Below are 16,120 nucleotides of genomic sequence, written 5' to 3'. Positions count from 1 at the left end.
AATGAATGAAAATGGATCGATGGATGGATCGATGAAGTGAATGACTGCTCTGTGTTAAATGTAACGTCGGTATTGGGGGGCCAGGTGGGTGATGGGAAGGGCGGTGTTAAACGCCGCCAGCATCTGCTCCCCTCTTTACTCTGGCCACTTCTAATAATTGCAAACCCGAGCATTACAGCACACATAATCCAGAATAAATGTGTTATGATAGGACCGTGGACTACAACGCAAGGATGCCCGGACGCGACCAGTGGCTGTTCGAGCACCGAACATCTCCAGCCGTTCCCGGGTGACCGAGCGGCCCGGCGCGGCACGCACTTAAGCGTGCATCCTCGATGTTGTGTGGCGGCGTCATCCACGCGGTCACGTCGCATAGCCGCCAGGACGCACCTCATGCTGTCCTTCCTCACAACACTCCTTCGGCACCGTTGTTAAACATGCAGACGCAGACCTTCCACTGAGACTTGAGAAGTAATTACTTTTCTTCCTGTAGAACACACTAGAGATGTCACCATTATTACAATAAAATGGCTAAGGATATTTTCATTTTACAGTACTGCCGAAATGTCAGGCCACCACAAGCGTTGTTATTTTAGTCACATTTTGACGTAGGAAGGAACACCCGGTAGTGGTAAATATTTAAGATTGGTATTGTACCAAAAAAATCAAATAAAATCAAACAGGATTTGTAGTCAAGGTTGATGTTTGTTAAAACCTGAAAGATTCATTTCATCTAACAGTGGCTGAAAACTGAGCGAAAAGGAAACCAGTCAGTGTTGTTGTTGAGCGCACCATATAGAGTAACGGTCTCCACGTTATATTTGACCCAGTTTGAATTAGTCATCTTTAGCCACCATGTAAAAAAATAACCAAAACGTTGCCATAAATAAGCCTGCCACACCCGCGTGCTGTATAGGCCTGACAAACTCTCTTCATGACACCGTCATATGGTTTACTGTGTTGCTGTCTACAGTGATGGACAAAAAGCAGGTCATGTTTTTTAAAATGCATGATGGCAACGATCTTGATACGTCTCTGTCAGATGGCCTCTGCAGCAACCCAGATGGCAGACAAAGAGAGTTCGCAGTCGGTCTGAGTCAGCACATTTTCCACACGGCACATCTGCAATTTCAGCCCGAGCGACCCGCTCGCTCGGTCGGGATTGAGCGCGCCGACGGCGCGGTGATTGACGGCTCTTGTTAATGGTAGGATTTCTGGGAGGAGAACGGCGGGTTAGTGTCAAGGTCAATCGGGAAGCGTTTGGCAGAAATCCAATTGGAGATTTCAACAAGAAAATTGGAAACATGCGACCCTGCCTGTGAGTCAGAGTGGTGAATCAAAAGGTCAGCTTGGGTGCGCGCGGATGTGGATGTGGTGACAGCATCGAGAAGAGGGCTTGCAATGTTTTCCACACGGGAAGTGGCAACGATACTTCATTTTGTCTTTGAGTATTAAGGAAATTACTCACAACGATTGGTATGATCATAGACTAGCAACAATGTGCACTCCCATTCGTGCTTAAGGACAATTTAGTCTTCAATGGACTTCATATGCTCATTTTGTTTGTTTGTTTGTTTGTTTTGAACATCTTGTGTGAAGCATGGCTGCACTTCTCCTTTAAATGCATGTTGTAAAAAAAGAAAAACGCACCAAAAAAGCTGAATAAAAATAAAAGCACTCAAGCAGAGGTAATCATTTGTTTGCTGAAGGTATGTTGATGTTTTGGCGTAGTTTTGTGCAACTTCAGAAGTGTATTTTTAGCAACTATTTTGGTCAGGATTGTACAACCTCAGCAGCATTTGACTGCCACTCTGTATCTTCTCTAAGCCAGATTTTCTTTCACACAGTAATGCTAATCGGGACAAAATGGAACCTTCCCATTCCCAACAGTAAGATATTCCAAATTGCTGCGTGTACTCTGCTTTAGCAGCTTTTCCATGGAAATCTGCTGCTTTCTCTGCTGCCCGTGTGACTCAATTTGACACACACTGCCGCTTGATGTAGACTGGAAGACGCCAGGAACAAGAATCATTTTCTCCCCAACACATTTAGATTTCACAACTTTTGCAGTCCTTTCAATCCCAATTGAGCTCAACGTTTATCTGAAAGTATAAGTACTCGTTTAATGATTAGGTAAAACCCTTCACCGTCCCGGGAGTATGTGTGACAGCCGTTTTTGAAGTCTGAGGCAAAAGTCTTTGAGGAAGGTTATTTTGGCAAAATACTGTGATGTCATCATATTTGAGCTAAGATTGCCCTCTCAGAAGTGTTTCTTTGAACTCACTTTGATAGGACTTTAATGGAGAGGCTTTCATCGACTGAGCAGAGATGAGTGCAGAATTATAGTTGACGGAAAATCAAATGAATTTTAAAGTGGGTTGACAGTTTATTTTTATAATTGTTATTAAAAACACATAGAGAAAATTCAATAAGCATCCGCAAAGCTTTTGCAAACGCGCTTTTGGTTTATTGGAAGATAGCGTAATGAAAGTTCAAGACTCAATCGTGTGATCCTCCCGCACCAACCTAGAACTAATCTGCTGTATATGACATGCGCCATAGTGCACTTGACGGCCGATGTCCTGCTGAGAGATCAGTAATGCCATTACAGTTTCATTCCAGAATGTGACATTTTGACACTTTGATTTACATTGATGGTCAGCTGTGATTTTGATCTGTCCTCACTTTCTCCACAGAGAGCCCATCTGACACCAGCGGCAGCATCTCATTGACATCAAAACGGAAAATAAAAAGACTCCAGAGAGCTCGTGCGGCTGATGGTGGCAACACACTTCCTCGCGCATCGCAGTTTAAGGACGATGTGACGACGCGAGCTGGAGAAGATACAGCTGGCACACTTTAAAGAATGCCGCGTGTGGGGGGAAATGGAGAGCAAATGGCACTGAAAGAAAGGTATGCTGGCTGGCTGTTTTTCCTCTCAATTGCTTGTAATGTCGACGCAGAGTTTATATTGAAATATGTATTCTGACATGAATAGGAATCTAAAAATGGGCTCCGTGGTTTATTAACCAAGTTGGTGAACACTCCACAGGCCGTAACGTTTACGTGCACGTGTACAATTTTAAATAAAGATAAGGTAATGTTCATTTCGGTTGGACAATGTGAGAGAATTATGAAATGGAACAATAAGTTTATTATTGTGGGTTTAGAATTTTGAATTCTAACCCTCATGTGTAAATACTGCAACCGCATATCATTGTGATTCAATTCAGTTCCACACCGCTGCGAGCTACAACCTCCATAAACATATGCTCAAACATATTTGTTTGCCTTTGTATCGGATCACAGGGATTGCTATGTAGCTTTTCCAATCGATGGCAATTATGTTCAGAAGTTTCATGAATGGTAAACTGAAATTAGCTATTTTATTTTGACAGCTCTTGTTCATGGTAGGATTTCTGGAAGGAGAACAGCGGATTCACGTCAAGGGCAACTGGGCGTTGGGCAGATTTGTGCCTCTCGTTCAAATCAAACATCGGCGTTGTTAGCGTTGGCATATTTCCTGGTTATTATGAATTTAAATGGTAGAATTATATTGGATAAAAGTGTAAGTACTTTCACATTGCAGTCGTCCTGCAATATTTCGTCTTGTTTTACAAAAAGACAAACAGGAACTACAGTTGTCATTGGCTTAATATGTGATCGTGATCATGCTGCAAAGAGGATGTTTCTATTCAACCAATCAAGATGGCGAGAGTAGTAAGTGTTGTCCAACAAGCTTTTGGGGTTCTCTGAGATCACCGAGTATTCATGGTGCCGAGACGCGGTTCTTTGTGTGCTGTGAGGCATCATCCGAAAACACAGAGAGAACAAAAAACGGGCTGTTTTCATGCCAGAGTCAACACGACAAATGGCAATTGAGAATTTGGGTGCTATTCTTCCTTTCTTGCGCTGACGGAGAGAAACAATCATGGAACGCTTGAGGTTGGAGTGGTCCAAAATGGCTTTGACGTCCCTTTTTGATGGCTGTCAGTCCAGACTCGAGTCTTGCACGACACCGAGAGATGAGAAGCTGCTCTTTGGGCGCAGTTACAAATAAATCCAATTTTTTCAAAAAACTGAAAACGATTGTATAAAATGTGTCCAGCAGATTTTAGCCAAACTTCCTCTGAGCAGGACTGTGACCCATGATACTTGGACTTGGTCATTTAAAAAAAAATGAGCGTGCATACAGTGGTTACCTTGAAACAACCAAATTCCGTCTAGCACACGTACAGAAGTGAAGCTCCTGCGAATGTACTTGAATTAGATGTATTGATTTAATGACCGTGTCATTAATTTTCACATTGTCACATTACTGCTGTCGTTTCCATTTGGATCACATTTGATTAGACAGAAGGGGATTGTAAACGGATGTTATTTGCCAGCATTTATTGTTTCAGCCTCTCAAGAGAAGCCATTTGTTCTGCTTAACATTTCCATTTGGAAGATATAAAGACTGTTTAAAATGGGATCGAGCAAATGTTGCATTTAGAAGGAGTTGACGTAAAGAGAGATCTCTCTGTAGACACAAAAGAAATGAGAAAATTATGCACGGAAAGGAACCGCTGTTCCAAATGAAATCCAAGTGACAAACAGATTGGACAGAAAAGAGGACACGACGACGAGACAGGAGTCCTTCATACATTCCTGGAAGAAAGAAAGACTGCGTATCAGCGGGTGCGTCATCGCTCCCGTCAGCCAAATATACTTTCGTCTGAGACTTTGAAATCGATTTGTTGATCAAACTCAACTAGGATAGACACAAATGTGAAAAATAAGTCACACAGAATAGCGTAGCGCCAACTTAAAAGTAGTCTTTTATCTTCGTGTGGGTGCATGTGTGTGTTTGTCTTTCTATTTGTATATACAGTGTTGAGTGAAGATAAGCGGTACAGAATATGGATGGATGTTTAGGTTTTTTTTCTAAATAATCGTTAAGTGCATCTGCACCGGACCTAACTGATGCCGGTTTGACACTTCCATAATTTTACACTTAAAAGGCACTTTTCTGGATTTGATTATGAGACATTTGCATCCAGACAATGTGACGAATCAAATAATTCCATATTGTGTTTGTAATGCTCTCAAAACAAACATGATCACTTTAGTTCAACTAAAAGTATTGTTTTAATGGGGAAAGGTTGCTACTTGATAATAATTTGAATGATTGTGTTATTTATTTATTTATTTATTTTTTTTTAACATAGCAACATGTCAGAGTTGAATGACAATTTAACCAATTAAAGCGGGAAACCTGCTTCTTGACTTCCTCTCTCTGAAAATGAGAAAACCAAAACAAATCCCATCTGAAGCGTGACAACTGCATTTTCTCAAAATAGAGAGGTTTTTAGCGCCTTGAGAGGAAACAATTTCCTCTAATTTATGTTAGCACAAACAGCAGCATTAAAGACGGCCAAATGATCTCCGGATGTCGACAGAGATGGGCTGATCAAAGAGTGAAATATGATCGCTGGCAAGAGTGACACGTCGAAAGTTTATTTGCAGGCTTGCCTGCCAAGCTTGCAGCAGGAGACACCAATGAGGACGCGCGCGGAGATCTTCTCTTCCGTCATATCAAGACTGATATCCATGGAGGCATGCACTAAAGGTGCACTAGTACCCAATGAATACCCAGAGCGCCAATATGTAGGTATTTCATTTGAAAATGCCGTTGCCACGGCAAACCCCGGATCACCGACTTTCGGAGTCTCCGTTATCGGCGGACCGGCCGGGATGCCTCTCGTGTTGCCGCTAAAGTTCCAGTTCGCAATTATGTTTGTGCAAACGCTTCCCCCGTAATCCTGCTAGCTAACAAGCAAACAAACAAATGTGATTGCGTCATTGCTCCCCCTAAGCAGCTATAGGGGAAGCAATGGCGGAGCATTCTAGATTTATGTATGGAGTTGACGTGTGGTACAGTTTGACTACAATGCTCTCCCACGCCCAGTCAGTGTCGGATTACTTCTCCGCTTTGTGCGAAATGCTTTCTGCAGAGCTGCTGGTCCTTTTGTGAGGGATTTACCTGTAATCTGGCTGTCCCGGCCGGGGAAGAAACACTGAGCCAAAAGAATTTCAGGGTAGCAGCAGCGGGGAGACTGACTGCCGGCACTGATGACACAACAGGTTACAGGGCAGTTTGTTAAAACATGTCACAGTGCTCTTCAGCTAAATATCAAGTCTAAATATCAAGCTCTTGGAGCTGCACACTCAACAGCGCCCCCCCATAAAAAAAGAAAAAAAAAAAAAAAACCACACGAAGCCACTCATGTATATTTGCCTCCATCTCTTGACCTTTGCGACCATTCTTGAAAGCAATATCTGTGTTAAATGTAAACTCAACACCATTACAAATGTTTAATATGGATCATATTATCATAAATGCCCATTTAGAATATACTGGATTCAACTTCTCTTTTCTAAATGTAGAACGTGTACTTTGTGTGGATTTACATCAAATCTATCACAAGGTGATTTGTGTTCATGGGACGTGAGGATTGCAGATGATCACTCATGATGCAATACGGCTTTATCGGTGAATCCGTACGTCCTCTCCTCCTTCTATAGCGCGTCCTCCGTAGGTGATCTGGGGCCGAGCCCGGCTGACTTTTGGCAAGAGGCGATATCCTCTCTGGACCGGTTTTCATTTATTCCAATTCATACCAGGGTTTCAAAAGACTCCAAATAGAAACTTGAGTTGTTCCCAGAGACAGGAACCGACTAAAGAAATGTATTTACATGACATGAAGTATATCATTTAAAGATGAAAATAAAGAGAAATAATGTAGAACACAAGTCAGCAGCCCTCCACACACAACTTGTCCTAATATTTGAATGTAATGAATGAAAATGAAGACTTTACGAGGAGGAAAATGGCGGTGCCTTGTTTTGCTGGCGATTTAAACCCATTTGTCTATCCTCCAAGTACAGTACATGATTGCAAGACAGCTACACTGTTATAGAAAATAACACACCCCCGTGCACACAAACCGAATGAATCTGCCGCAACCCCCAGCTTTTGATGATTCCCATCTCCGATCCCTTGATTTATTTCTGTCATCATCTCAACGGTCATGTTTTCTGTCCTCCTTTCCACATGTCCAATCTTTCCATCAACAACAAAATACATAAACATGACAATGTAAGATTAGCTGCGGGCTTGCTATTATCTTTTCCCTGCCATCAGTAAAGTGGATCTCCTCACCCCTCTGGTCATCTAAAATCTCGTTCGTTCTCTCTGTAGGGGTGGGTCTTAATGGGGTCCTCACTCAAAGCTTCATCTTTTTGTTAATTTGTAAATTGATCCAGTCTTGGGTTCCAGTATTAGGTTGGGGGTCGTTCTGTGTCCTGTATTCTCCCTGAGGCGACTGTCTGTCTGCTAAGCACATTAGCTCACATCCCAGGCTGCTTTGCTCTCCGTGTGCACAGAGCTGAAATGTAGACAGAAACCGAATATGAACATTGTCCATATATGGGTCATTGTCCTCAAATTCACCATGCATGGCCAGTCAATCGCTCACGTGCATTTGAACGACAAACATCCAAACAGTATGTAAGGCCACACTCGCAAAGGACTGGCAAGTGCGTTCACAGCAACATTCTCAAATGTAGGAGGTCAAATAAAGGACTCTGTTAGAAAAATGCACAATACAACTACAAGAACCGCAATCTTTTCCTTGCCATTGCTAATGTGGTGAGTAACTTGGGAGGTCTTTTGCACCATCCGTTGCTCCTCAATTTGTGTCTGGCAACAGCGCGTGCTAATTCCTAATTGGCTACGTTTCCGTTTCGCGTCCCAATCACGAAGCTCAGCCGCGTTGACCTCACACAAGGATTTGCGATCGCAAGTATGGTATCTAACAGCTTTAAGGTTTACTATTGTCAGGCCCCAACCGTTTTCGGAGCAGATCGGCGAGGAATAATCACTCATCCCACAGCACAGGGTAATCGGTCAGGATAATCTTCAAGAGACATCTGAGAATTGGGTCTTTAGTTGCTGACTTTGAAAAAGCTCCAATTTGACCCGTATGCCCACATAAGATGTCTTGAGTATTTTGGCTTATAAATAGCAATGTAAATTCCCAACAGAGTTGACATTCCTTTGTCCAATGGCCTGATTGTTCCATTTACACCCTTGAGACTACGATAAGCTGCATGAGCGCTGTCTACCTCGTTCAGATCACTCGGATTTGCAAGGAAATCAATACTACAACGAGTGTGTGATGCTGAGTGGGCCATAAAGGTTCGACTAATGAGCTCTGGGCTCAAGGTGGCATTGTCAGAGTGTTGTACTTTAGCAGTTTTCAAAGCACTGTATAGAAATGTAGTTATGGTGTACCGTGCTCGCGTGTACTGTTATTATGCAGAGTCTAGAGAAGTACATACCATAGACTGCAAGTAATGATTGCGCAAGCTCAAGGCCATTAGATGTGTGCAACAAGCTACTCTGCATATTTGAAGTAGTGGCAGCAACGCTCCACCTCACAAGAGACGTGACGTGATAGCCCGGGAGAAGCGGCTGAAGGAAAAACGGAAAATGATGCCCACTTGTGAGAAGGCATCTTATGAATTATGAATTAGCCAGGTGATTTCCTTTGTAACCATCTCATGAGAGAACACTTTCCAAAGGCCAGTCGAACTTTTACCTATGTCATGTGCATTTCTCGGACACTCGTGTACTATTGCAATCAGACCAGCTTGGATTAACGCTTTCAGAAAGGAAGTAAGATAAATATGTACACTTGTAAGATAGTTCTAATATTTTGTTTCCTTTATTTCGCAACATGAGCAATTTATTACAAGCATCTCTCAGTATGCAGGAGTGCAGTTGTACACCACTTAAAATTTCTATGACCTCGCAAAGCGTGCCTATATTGAATTTTTTTTATTCTACGTTCGACTACTGTGAAAATGTAATTTATTTTAAGTTCCACCCGCATATACTGTCCACATTCACTTCCACATTACATTATACAGCTAAAATGTTTAATTATACATACTTTTTAAATGTGACACTTCATTATGTAAATTTTTTTTCAATCAGAAATAGCCCTCGGCTCACCGAAATGATGAAATTAAACTCTTGTGCGTTGTCTTCCTTCTTGATAATGAAAAGTGCCTTCAGCTCTGTCTGGCTAATGGAACCATCTGCTAGCAACTCCTGGAGACTCTCAAGCTCTCTTAAATAATTTAGAATAGTCTTAAGTCTTCGTATCTATCAACATGGTGAACGTAATTCTAAATGTAGAACCGAATTTGTCAACTTTGCTCTTCACTACGCTTTGCACCTTCAGTGGAAAATGAAATACAAGGCAAAGTCCAATTCTGTCATGATCACTTAAGTCAAAAAGACCATTTGCAGTACGGTTTAATTTGATGGTCTGGCTTGGTTCCGAGACCCTTCCTGCCTTGAGTGTTGTACGCGGAGGGCATTGGTCCGGCAAGGTCACATGAGCAAAGCCACAACACAGACATGACAATGATTACGTCTGATACAACACGGAAAAGTGGAACTGGGGTGGATGAGGAATAGCGTAGAGAAAAGAAAGGAATTCTAAAAATGACACGACAGTGAAAGGGAATCGGCTGATACAATTGAATAGGTGGAAGCTAATATCTCGGTTATGAGCTGAAATGGACTGACAGCTAAGCATCATTTTTATGACGGCAGAGGGGACTTCTGGAAAAAAGGATTATTAACTGTGCTGTTATCTTTGCTTATTTTGCTATAAATCATTGGCACAACGATGACGGAAATCCTTAGCAGATCATTTGTTCACACCCCGGACGGTGGTGTTGTGAAAACTTATTTCTCTCTGGTTTAGATATTCTGGACGTAGTCTTTGTGTTTATCCCAGGTGACAACAAATCAGTTACTTTTCATCTTTGCTCACTGTATGTTCTGTTTGTCTTGCAGGGTCGAGGTCACTGGAGTGCAGCTCACCACAGCAATTTGAGGATTAAAAAAGACCGGGACAAAAACCAATCCCCATACTCTTCACAATGGCACTTTTTGGTCTTGCTAAATTGGAGGCTCGACTGCCGTTGCTTTTCCTTATCTTGACGATGTTCGTGTGTGTGCTAGACTTTGCCGCAGCCACAATCCAAGGATACGTTGGAGAAAAAGACCCGATATGCCCATCTGTGTGTAGATGCGATGAAGACTTCATCTACTGTAATGATCGTGGCCTGAGCTCCATCCCCTCACTGCCGGCTTCCGCATCTGTCCTCTACCTTCAAAACAACCAGATAAACAACCCAGGCCTTCCCACTTCCTTGGAACGCCAGCTTACTGTACATGTAGTCTACCTCTATGACAATGAACTGGATGAATTCCCCGTGCAATTGCCACCGTCCGTCCGCGAGTTGCATTTGCAAGACAATAACATCCGCACGATTCCTCGTAGCGCTCTGGCTCGGATGCCGCTACTGGAGAAGCTCCACTTGGACGACAACTCTATTTCCACCGTCAGCATTGAGGACCAGGCTTTCGCAGACAACCCCCGATTGCGCCTTCTTTTCCTCTCCCGTAATCACCTATCTAGCATCCCTTCAGGATTGCCCGCATCTCTGGAAGAACTCCGTCTGGACGACAACCGGATCTCCACTATTCCTACGCACGCCTTCCGTGGCCTCACCTCACTGAGATGTCTTGTTTTGGATGGCAATCTGTTGGCGAATCAGCGCATTGCTGATGACACATTCTCACGTCTGTCCAACTTGACGGAGTTGTCCTTAGTCCGTAACTCCCTTCAGACTCCGCCTGTCAACCTTCCCAGTGCCCATCTCCAGCGCCTCTCGCTGCAGGAGAATGCCCTGATTCACATGCCCCGCGGCTCTTTGGATGGCATGCACAGGCTGCAAAGGCTGGACCTCTCTGGAAATAATCTCACCACCCTGCCACGGGGACTGTTCAAAGATCTGGACAACTTAGGTCAGCTGCTGGTGCGAGGTAATCCTTGGCACTGTGGCTGTAACTTGCGGTGGCTATATGATTGGTTACACGCCCGTGGTAATTCAATCACAGTGAGAGGTCTCACCTGCCAGGGGCCTGAAAGGGTGCGAGAAATGGCCTTGAAAGACCTGACTACTGAGATGGAGGAGTGTGAAGTGGTGAGGACCGCTGGGACTAAAGACCGAGCAAGTATTGGTGGAGCAGATAGTTCTACCACCAACACACCTTCCCAAGGTTCCCTCTTCACCCTCCGGTCAAAGCGTCCCGGTCTGGGGCTTCCTGACTCCGGCTTGGACTACACTCTCAGCAGCAGTGGTGTCGGGAAGAGTCTGGCTCTCAATGTTAAGCCTCTCTCTCAAAGTAGTGTCCGTGTTACCTGGAGTGTAGCGCAGCCAAGTTCTTCCTTCAGGCTCAGTTGGCTCCGACTGGGTATCGGTAATGCCATGGGATCAATCACGGAGACGTTGGTCCGGGGTGATCGTCGGGAGTATCTGCTTACCTCCTTGCAACCGCGCTCAAGCTACATCATCTGTATGGTGCCCCTGCCTGCCAGCTCAGAGAATAAAGGCGGGGTTTCAGGAGAAGCTGACTCTGATGAAGCTCTGGTGTGTGCAAAAGCGGAAACCGCTGATCCCAGCCCATTGGAGGAAGACGAAGAGAATAATTCACAACCTGTGACAGTGCTGCCCCTGACAGGGATTATTGGTGGGGCTACTGCAATTGTATCTTTGGCACTTATTTTTGCCATCTTTTGCTGGTACGGACGCAGGAGTGGTCACTTGTGTTCCCGAGACCATTACACTCGCAACGGCTCCCGCAAAAGCAAGAATTATGACGACTACATTGAGTCAGGCACCAAGAAAGACAATACCATATTAGAGATCCGCGGTCCGGGGTTGCAGATGACACCAATGTCAGCTTGCCAGCCAATGCAGCCTAAGCCCTTACAAGAGGATTACATCATTCATACCATATTCCCGTCCAATGGCACTGGCCTGTACAAAGGTGCCAATCATATGTCCAATGCGAGGCACAGCACCAACAGGGGTTACAGAGAAGGAGGAATCCCAGACATAGACTACTGTTACACATGATGTATTGTACCAGATCCTGACCACAGAATCATTTGTAAACTGTATCAGATGCACAATATTCCTCCACATGGACACTTCGGAAGCACCCTTCTGTGCCTTTGACTTCTGGTATCCCATTCCATATTACCTGTTGTTTTCTGCAACAAGAAAACAGTATGTGATTATCTGGACCTGAAACTGTGTGGGGACAGTTCACTGCTAGGAGCAGACAAAACATCCTTTGTGTAAATGCGCAGTGGACCGTTTCTTGACATCTTAGTAATGGCCCGTGTATGTTTTACTGTGTATGCTTCCTCTCTGTGACATGTAAGCAAAGAATGTATACACTGTGGAAAGATTGGACGATAGTGGAGACTGCTTATCCCTTCTCAAACAGGAGTCGCTATCTTGAATGCAAATTATGATGAACTGACATTTCTGGCACTCATCTCCTTCTCACTAATCGGTTACAGTATGAAATTTCATCGAGTCGTTGGTGCAAACGCCTCAATTCTATCGTTGTGCCCTACCAGCTATCCAGGGAAAGGGCTTTGCAAAGCTGTGAATTGTTCGAATTCAAAAATGAAATAGCCACTTGTCTTAAAGTAAAGCTTGTCATGCCCTTTTTCAGTTTTAGGCAGGATGAAGATTTTTTTGACTGGTCAGCCTTGGTCATACCTCAGATCATTCACATTCAAGCATCGCCGCGTTGCACTAATGCCATGGGACGCGACATGAGCGTGTAATTACATTTGGTATTGAGTGGATTGTTTGAAAATGTTATTTGTTTTGAAACCATTGATTTGTAGATATCACATCATACTGCACAGCTTTTTATTTATTTTGTTTCATATGTTTTTGTCGACACTGAAATGCTCTTTAAAATTGCTCACCCTTATATTTCTCATTTATGAAACCCACTCTTGAGACATTCAATTGTTTCTGTCACCAATGAGTTTTTTGGAAGGCGAGGAAGGCAAGGCAAAATCGTGGAGGGCCCAAGTGCAGGGGAGCAGGGAGGCAAGGCAGGAGTCCCAAAAGATTATATTTGATTTCCAAAAAAAAGGGGCAAACAAGGAACTTGGATAAAGCAAACTCAACTAAGTCCCAAAACTGATGATCAAAGTAACAAAGAAACACTTGAACAAACCTAAAACTGGAAACAAAACACGACTGGTAACGAAGACATGGCACAGACGGAGACAATGACATGCTACAATGACAATGAACCGACAAGAACTGAAAGAAACCAGGGAACTAAATACAAACAGATTGACGAGACAACGAGGAACACCTGGACAAGACACGAGTGCCTGGAGAGAGCTGATTGGTCGACACAAGGTAGAAGGTTGACGACAACGGGTGGACACAATAACTAAATGAGCACACGACAAACATGGAACAAAACTAAACACAACCCAAACCAAAACAGTTTCACCTAAATAGACAAAGGGGTCTCCGGGTTTACACAGTATATTATATGTATTTTTAAATAAGAACCCATGCAAAGTACACCTCAAGGCAACAACTTCAATTTGGCATCTGCTGATTACTCTTTGCCTAGGTTGTGGACAAACCGAATCGGAAAGTAACAAATTGAACTGGCCCGGAAGTGTATTGGGAGCTTCCTGTGTGAGACAAATCCTCGCAAGAATGAAAAATTAGGCATCACATTTGACCTACACAGCGGGCTATCCAAGCCACGGGCAAGTGGATCGACTGGGGGAGCCATTCAAAGACGATAGGCTGATGAAAAAGGGTTATTGGTGTTTGTTCTTTGGATAGTAAAAGACTCGTTCTGACATTTTTATTACCTCGTGGCACTGAAATTGTATGAGCACTTAGCGGAGAAGAGGAATATAAATGTAATGAGAGACACAGTGGAGGGTAAAGTTACATCTCCAGACAGTGACAAAGCCCGTAAATTGATAGCTTTGTCGTGACGAAGCTCATCCATGCATTAATATGTTTGTCATTCACGAATAGCTGTGAATTGGGCCTCGGGCTTAATGTTGTTTACTACCATGTTACTTCCAAAAGGGAAACTAGTTGTGCTTCCTTCATTGTTGTGCCTGCCTGAGTTTAAAAAAAATAAAAAATTAAAAAAAAAGTGGTCTCTGACAACATGTCAGAGCAATTTATAATTCTTCTTGCTGCCACAAACTCCCAGCCCTGGATAATTCTATTTAAAGGAATGTTGACATTCTGTAATTGCTATTTTGCAGTCATAATAAACTAGAGATGTGAATACTATTGAAATAATTGTTTAACAGAAGTGCCATTGATCCGGTCTCCAATTATTTATGGTCGAGAGAAGAACAACATCACAGCAGCTGTGGGAATTTGAGCAAAAGCCACATTATGGCGACTCCTCCGGGCAGCATTAGTCAACGCGAGACAGGCATCGAAACAGACGTTCAGAGCATTCCGAGAGAGAGAGTCTATCATGCCTTTACAGTCATTTCAAAAAAAAAAAATGTGTTAATTGACCCCCCCCCCCCCCATACTCAATCAAATAAAAAGCCCATCTCTAATACATACCTTCTCATCATTTGTATAAACATAGTCATGGCCACAACCATTTTTTTCCCCTCTGAAACTACAGAAAGTAAAGGGTGCCATACATTTGCATAAGGTGTACATGTGAAATGCAAATTTGAATTTGTGTGACATCAGATGGAATCAATAAAGGTTTTATAATCTTGTTATTGCTGAAACCTGTCATTTCACCTCACGACTAAGAGCAACGTGACTTCTGGAATGGAAAACAACTTTGAGAAAAGCACGAACACACTGGAACAAACCAGCGGCAACTACAAACGAGCGAGAATTTGAAATGGAGCCGAGTCGAGATCATTGGGACTCCGAACTTCAAACGAAGAACTTCAATGAAGAAATGCTTTTGAGTATTTGGAGGACCTGTTGGACTTTTTGCCATCATTTGCTAATTTGGACAAAGAAAATAATTGTTTTTTCTGCAAATCAGAGTCATCATTTGTACAAACATTCTCAGTTGTATTAGGTATCGCCAAGTCCAATTAAATCAATTTGAAGAGGAAAAAATACTATGGATACGTAGTGAAAGTTGTGCTCTGATATTTGCTTTCTTTTTGTGCAAGGAGTGCGAACACTTTGCCAATTCCTTAAATGGGGTACGAACGTATAGTGACGACGGTTATCATTTTCTCTTCTGCTTGTACACACTGAGCAATTATCGGGCTGTCATGAGAAATCCAGTAAGTGTCATGTCTACCTGTGTCACATGAATCTGATTCTGATGGCTTCGGATTGGATAGACGAACTTCTGGTTATTACACTCAAGCGCGTTCAAGAAAACCACAAACTAAGAACTTAAGAAGAATGAAATGCCCCCAGTGTTTGAATTGAATTGTATAATTTGGTCATTTTCCTTCTTGAACTTGAATGTTTTGCAAAATTAAAAAGATTGCCTTACAAGTACACCTTGCCGGCATTTCTTCTGGACCCGCAGGCTCGTTGTAGGTGTGAGCGAGAATCAACTGCTGCGGTGCATCGTAACCAGTTTGTCATGGCAGCGACGTTCCCCAGGCAGAGCGCCCCAAGTTAATTGGATTCGCAGCTCTTCAACATGCTGGTGCGCGTCCCAACCAAACACAAATGAATGAAAGAGCAATGGAAAATGATGATTTACCAATAATCCTTGGATTCAAGGAAGCTTCCTTCAAAAAGCAGTTGGATTGCAGTGTGGATGTACCGGTACACTATGAGAGAGACTTTGGATGACGTTCGATTATCCGTTAGGGGTTAGGCTAAATAAACTATTCTATTTTAACTTGTGTTCTGCTGAAGTTTTGGACAATTCTAAACCCGCAACTTTGGTGTAAAGATTCAGGCCGTCGATAAGTTTGTCAACCCCCATCAGACACTTTTGGATGAACTATTACAGCGATTGTGAGAAAAGCCCTCCCACAAATACACTCCAGCATATTGCAAAGTCTTCCCAGAAGAGTGGGAACTTTTAATACCGACAAAGTTGGGTCCATCTCCCCCCCCCCCCCCCCCCCATTGTAACTCTGGTACAGTCAAGCGCAAAATGATTCCCCTGGCCAAATTA

At 43.2% G+C, this 16,120-nt stretch overlaps 1 protein-coding gene across 3 annotated transcripts in view; it reads left to right on the top strand.

The window, feature by feature from the left end:
• flrt1a (fibronectin leucine rich transmembrane protein 1a) overlaps positions 1 to 14,735 on the top strand; it is a 54,206-nt gene extending 39,471 nt beyond the window's left edge. For all 3 annotated transcript variants that reach the window (XM_061703127.1, XM_061703125.1, XM_061703124.1), the window contains 2 exons: positions 2,697 to 2,913; positions 9,917 to 14,735. In XM_061703127.1, the coding sequence (XP_061559111.1) occupies positions 10,003 to 12,048 (2,046 nt within the window). In that variant the 5' untranslated portion in view covers positions 2,697 to 2,913; positions 9,917 to 10,002 and the 3' untranslated portion in view covers positions 12,049 to 14,735. The remainder of the gene's footprint in view (positions 1 to 2,696; positions 2,914 to 9,916) is intronic.
• The last annotated feature ends 1,385 nt before the right edge of the window (positions 14,736 to 16,120 follow it).

Source organism: Phycodurus eques, chromosome 17 (genome assembly GCF_024500275.1).
Source record: "Phycodurus eques isolate BA_2022a chromosome 17, UOR_Pequ_1.1, whole genome shotgun sequence".
In the NCBI taxonomy this organism is placed as follows: domain Eukaryota; kingdom Metazoa; phylum Chordata; class Actinopteri; order Syngnathiformes; family Syngnathidae; genus Phycodurus; species Phycodurus eques.
The sequence above is the reverse complement of the archived record's forward strand: the minus strand, read 5'-3'. Positions and strand labels throughout refer to the sequence as shown.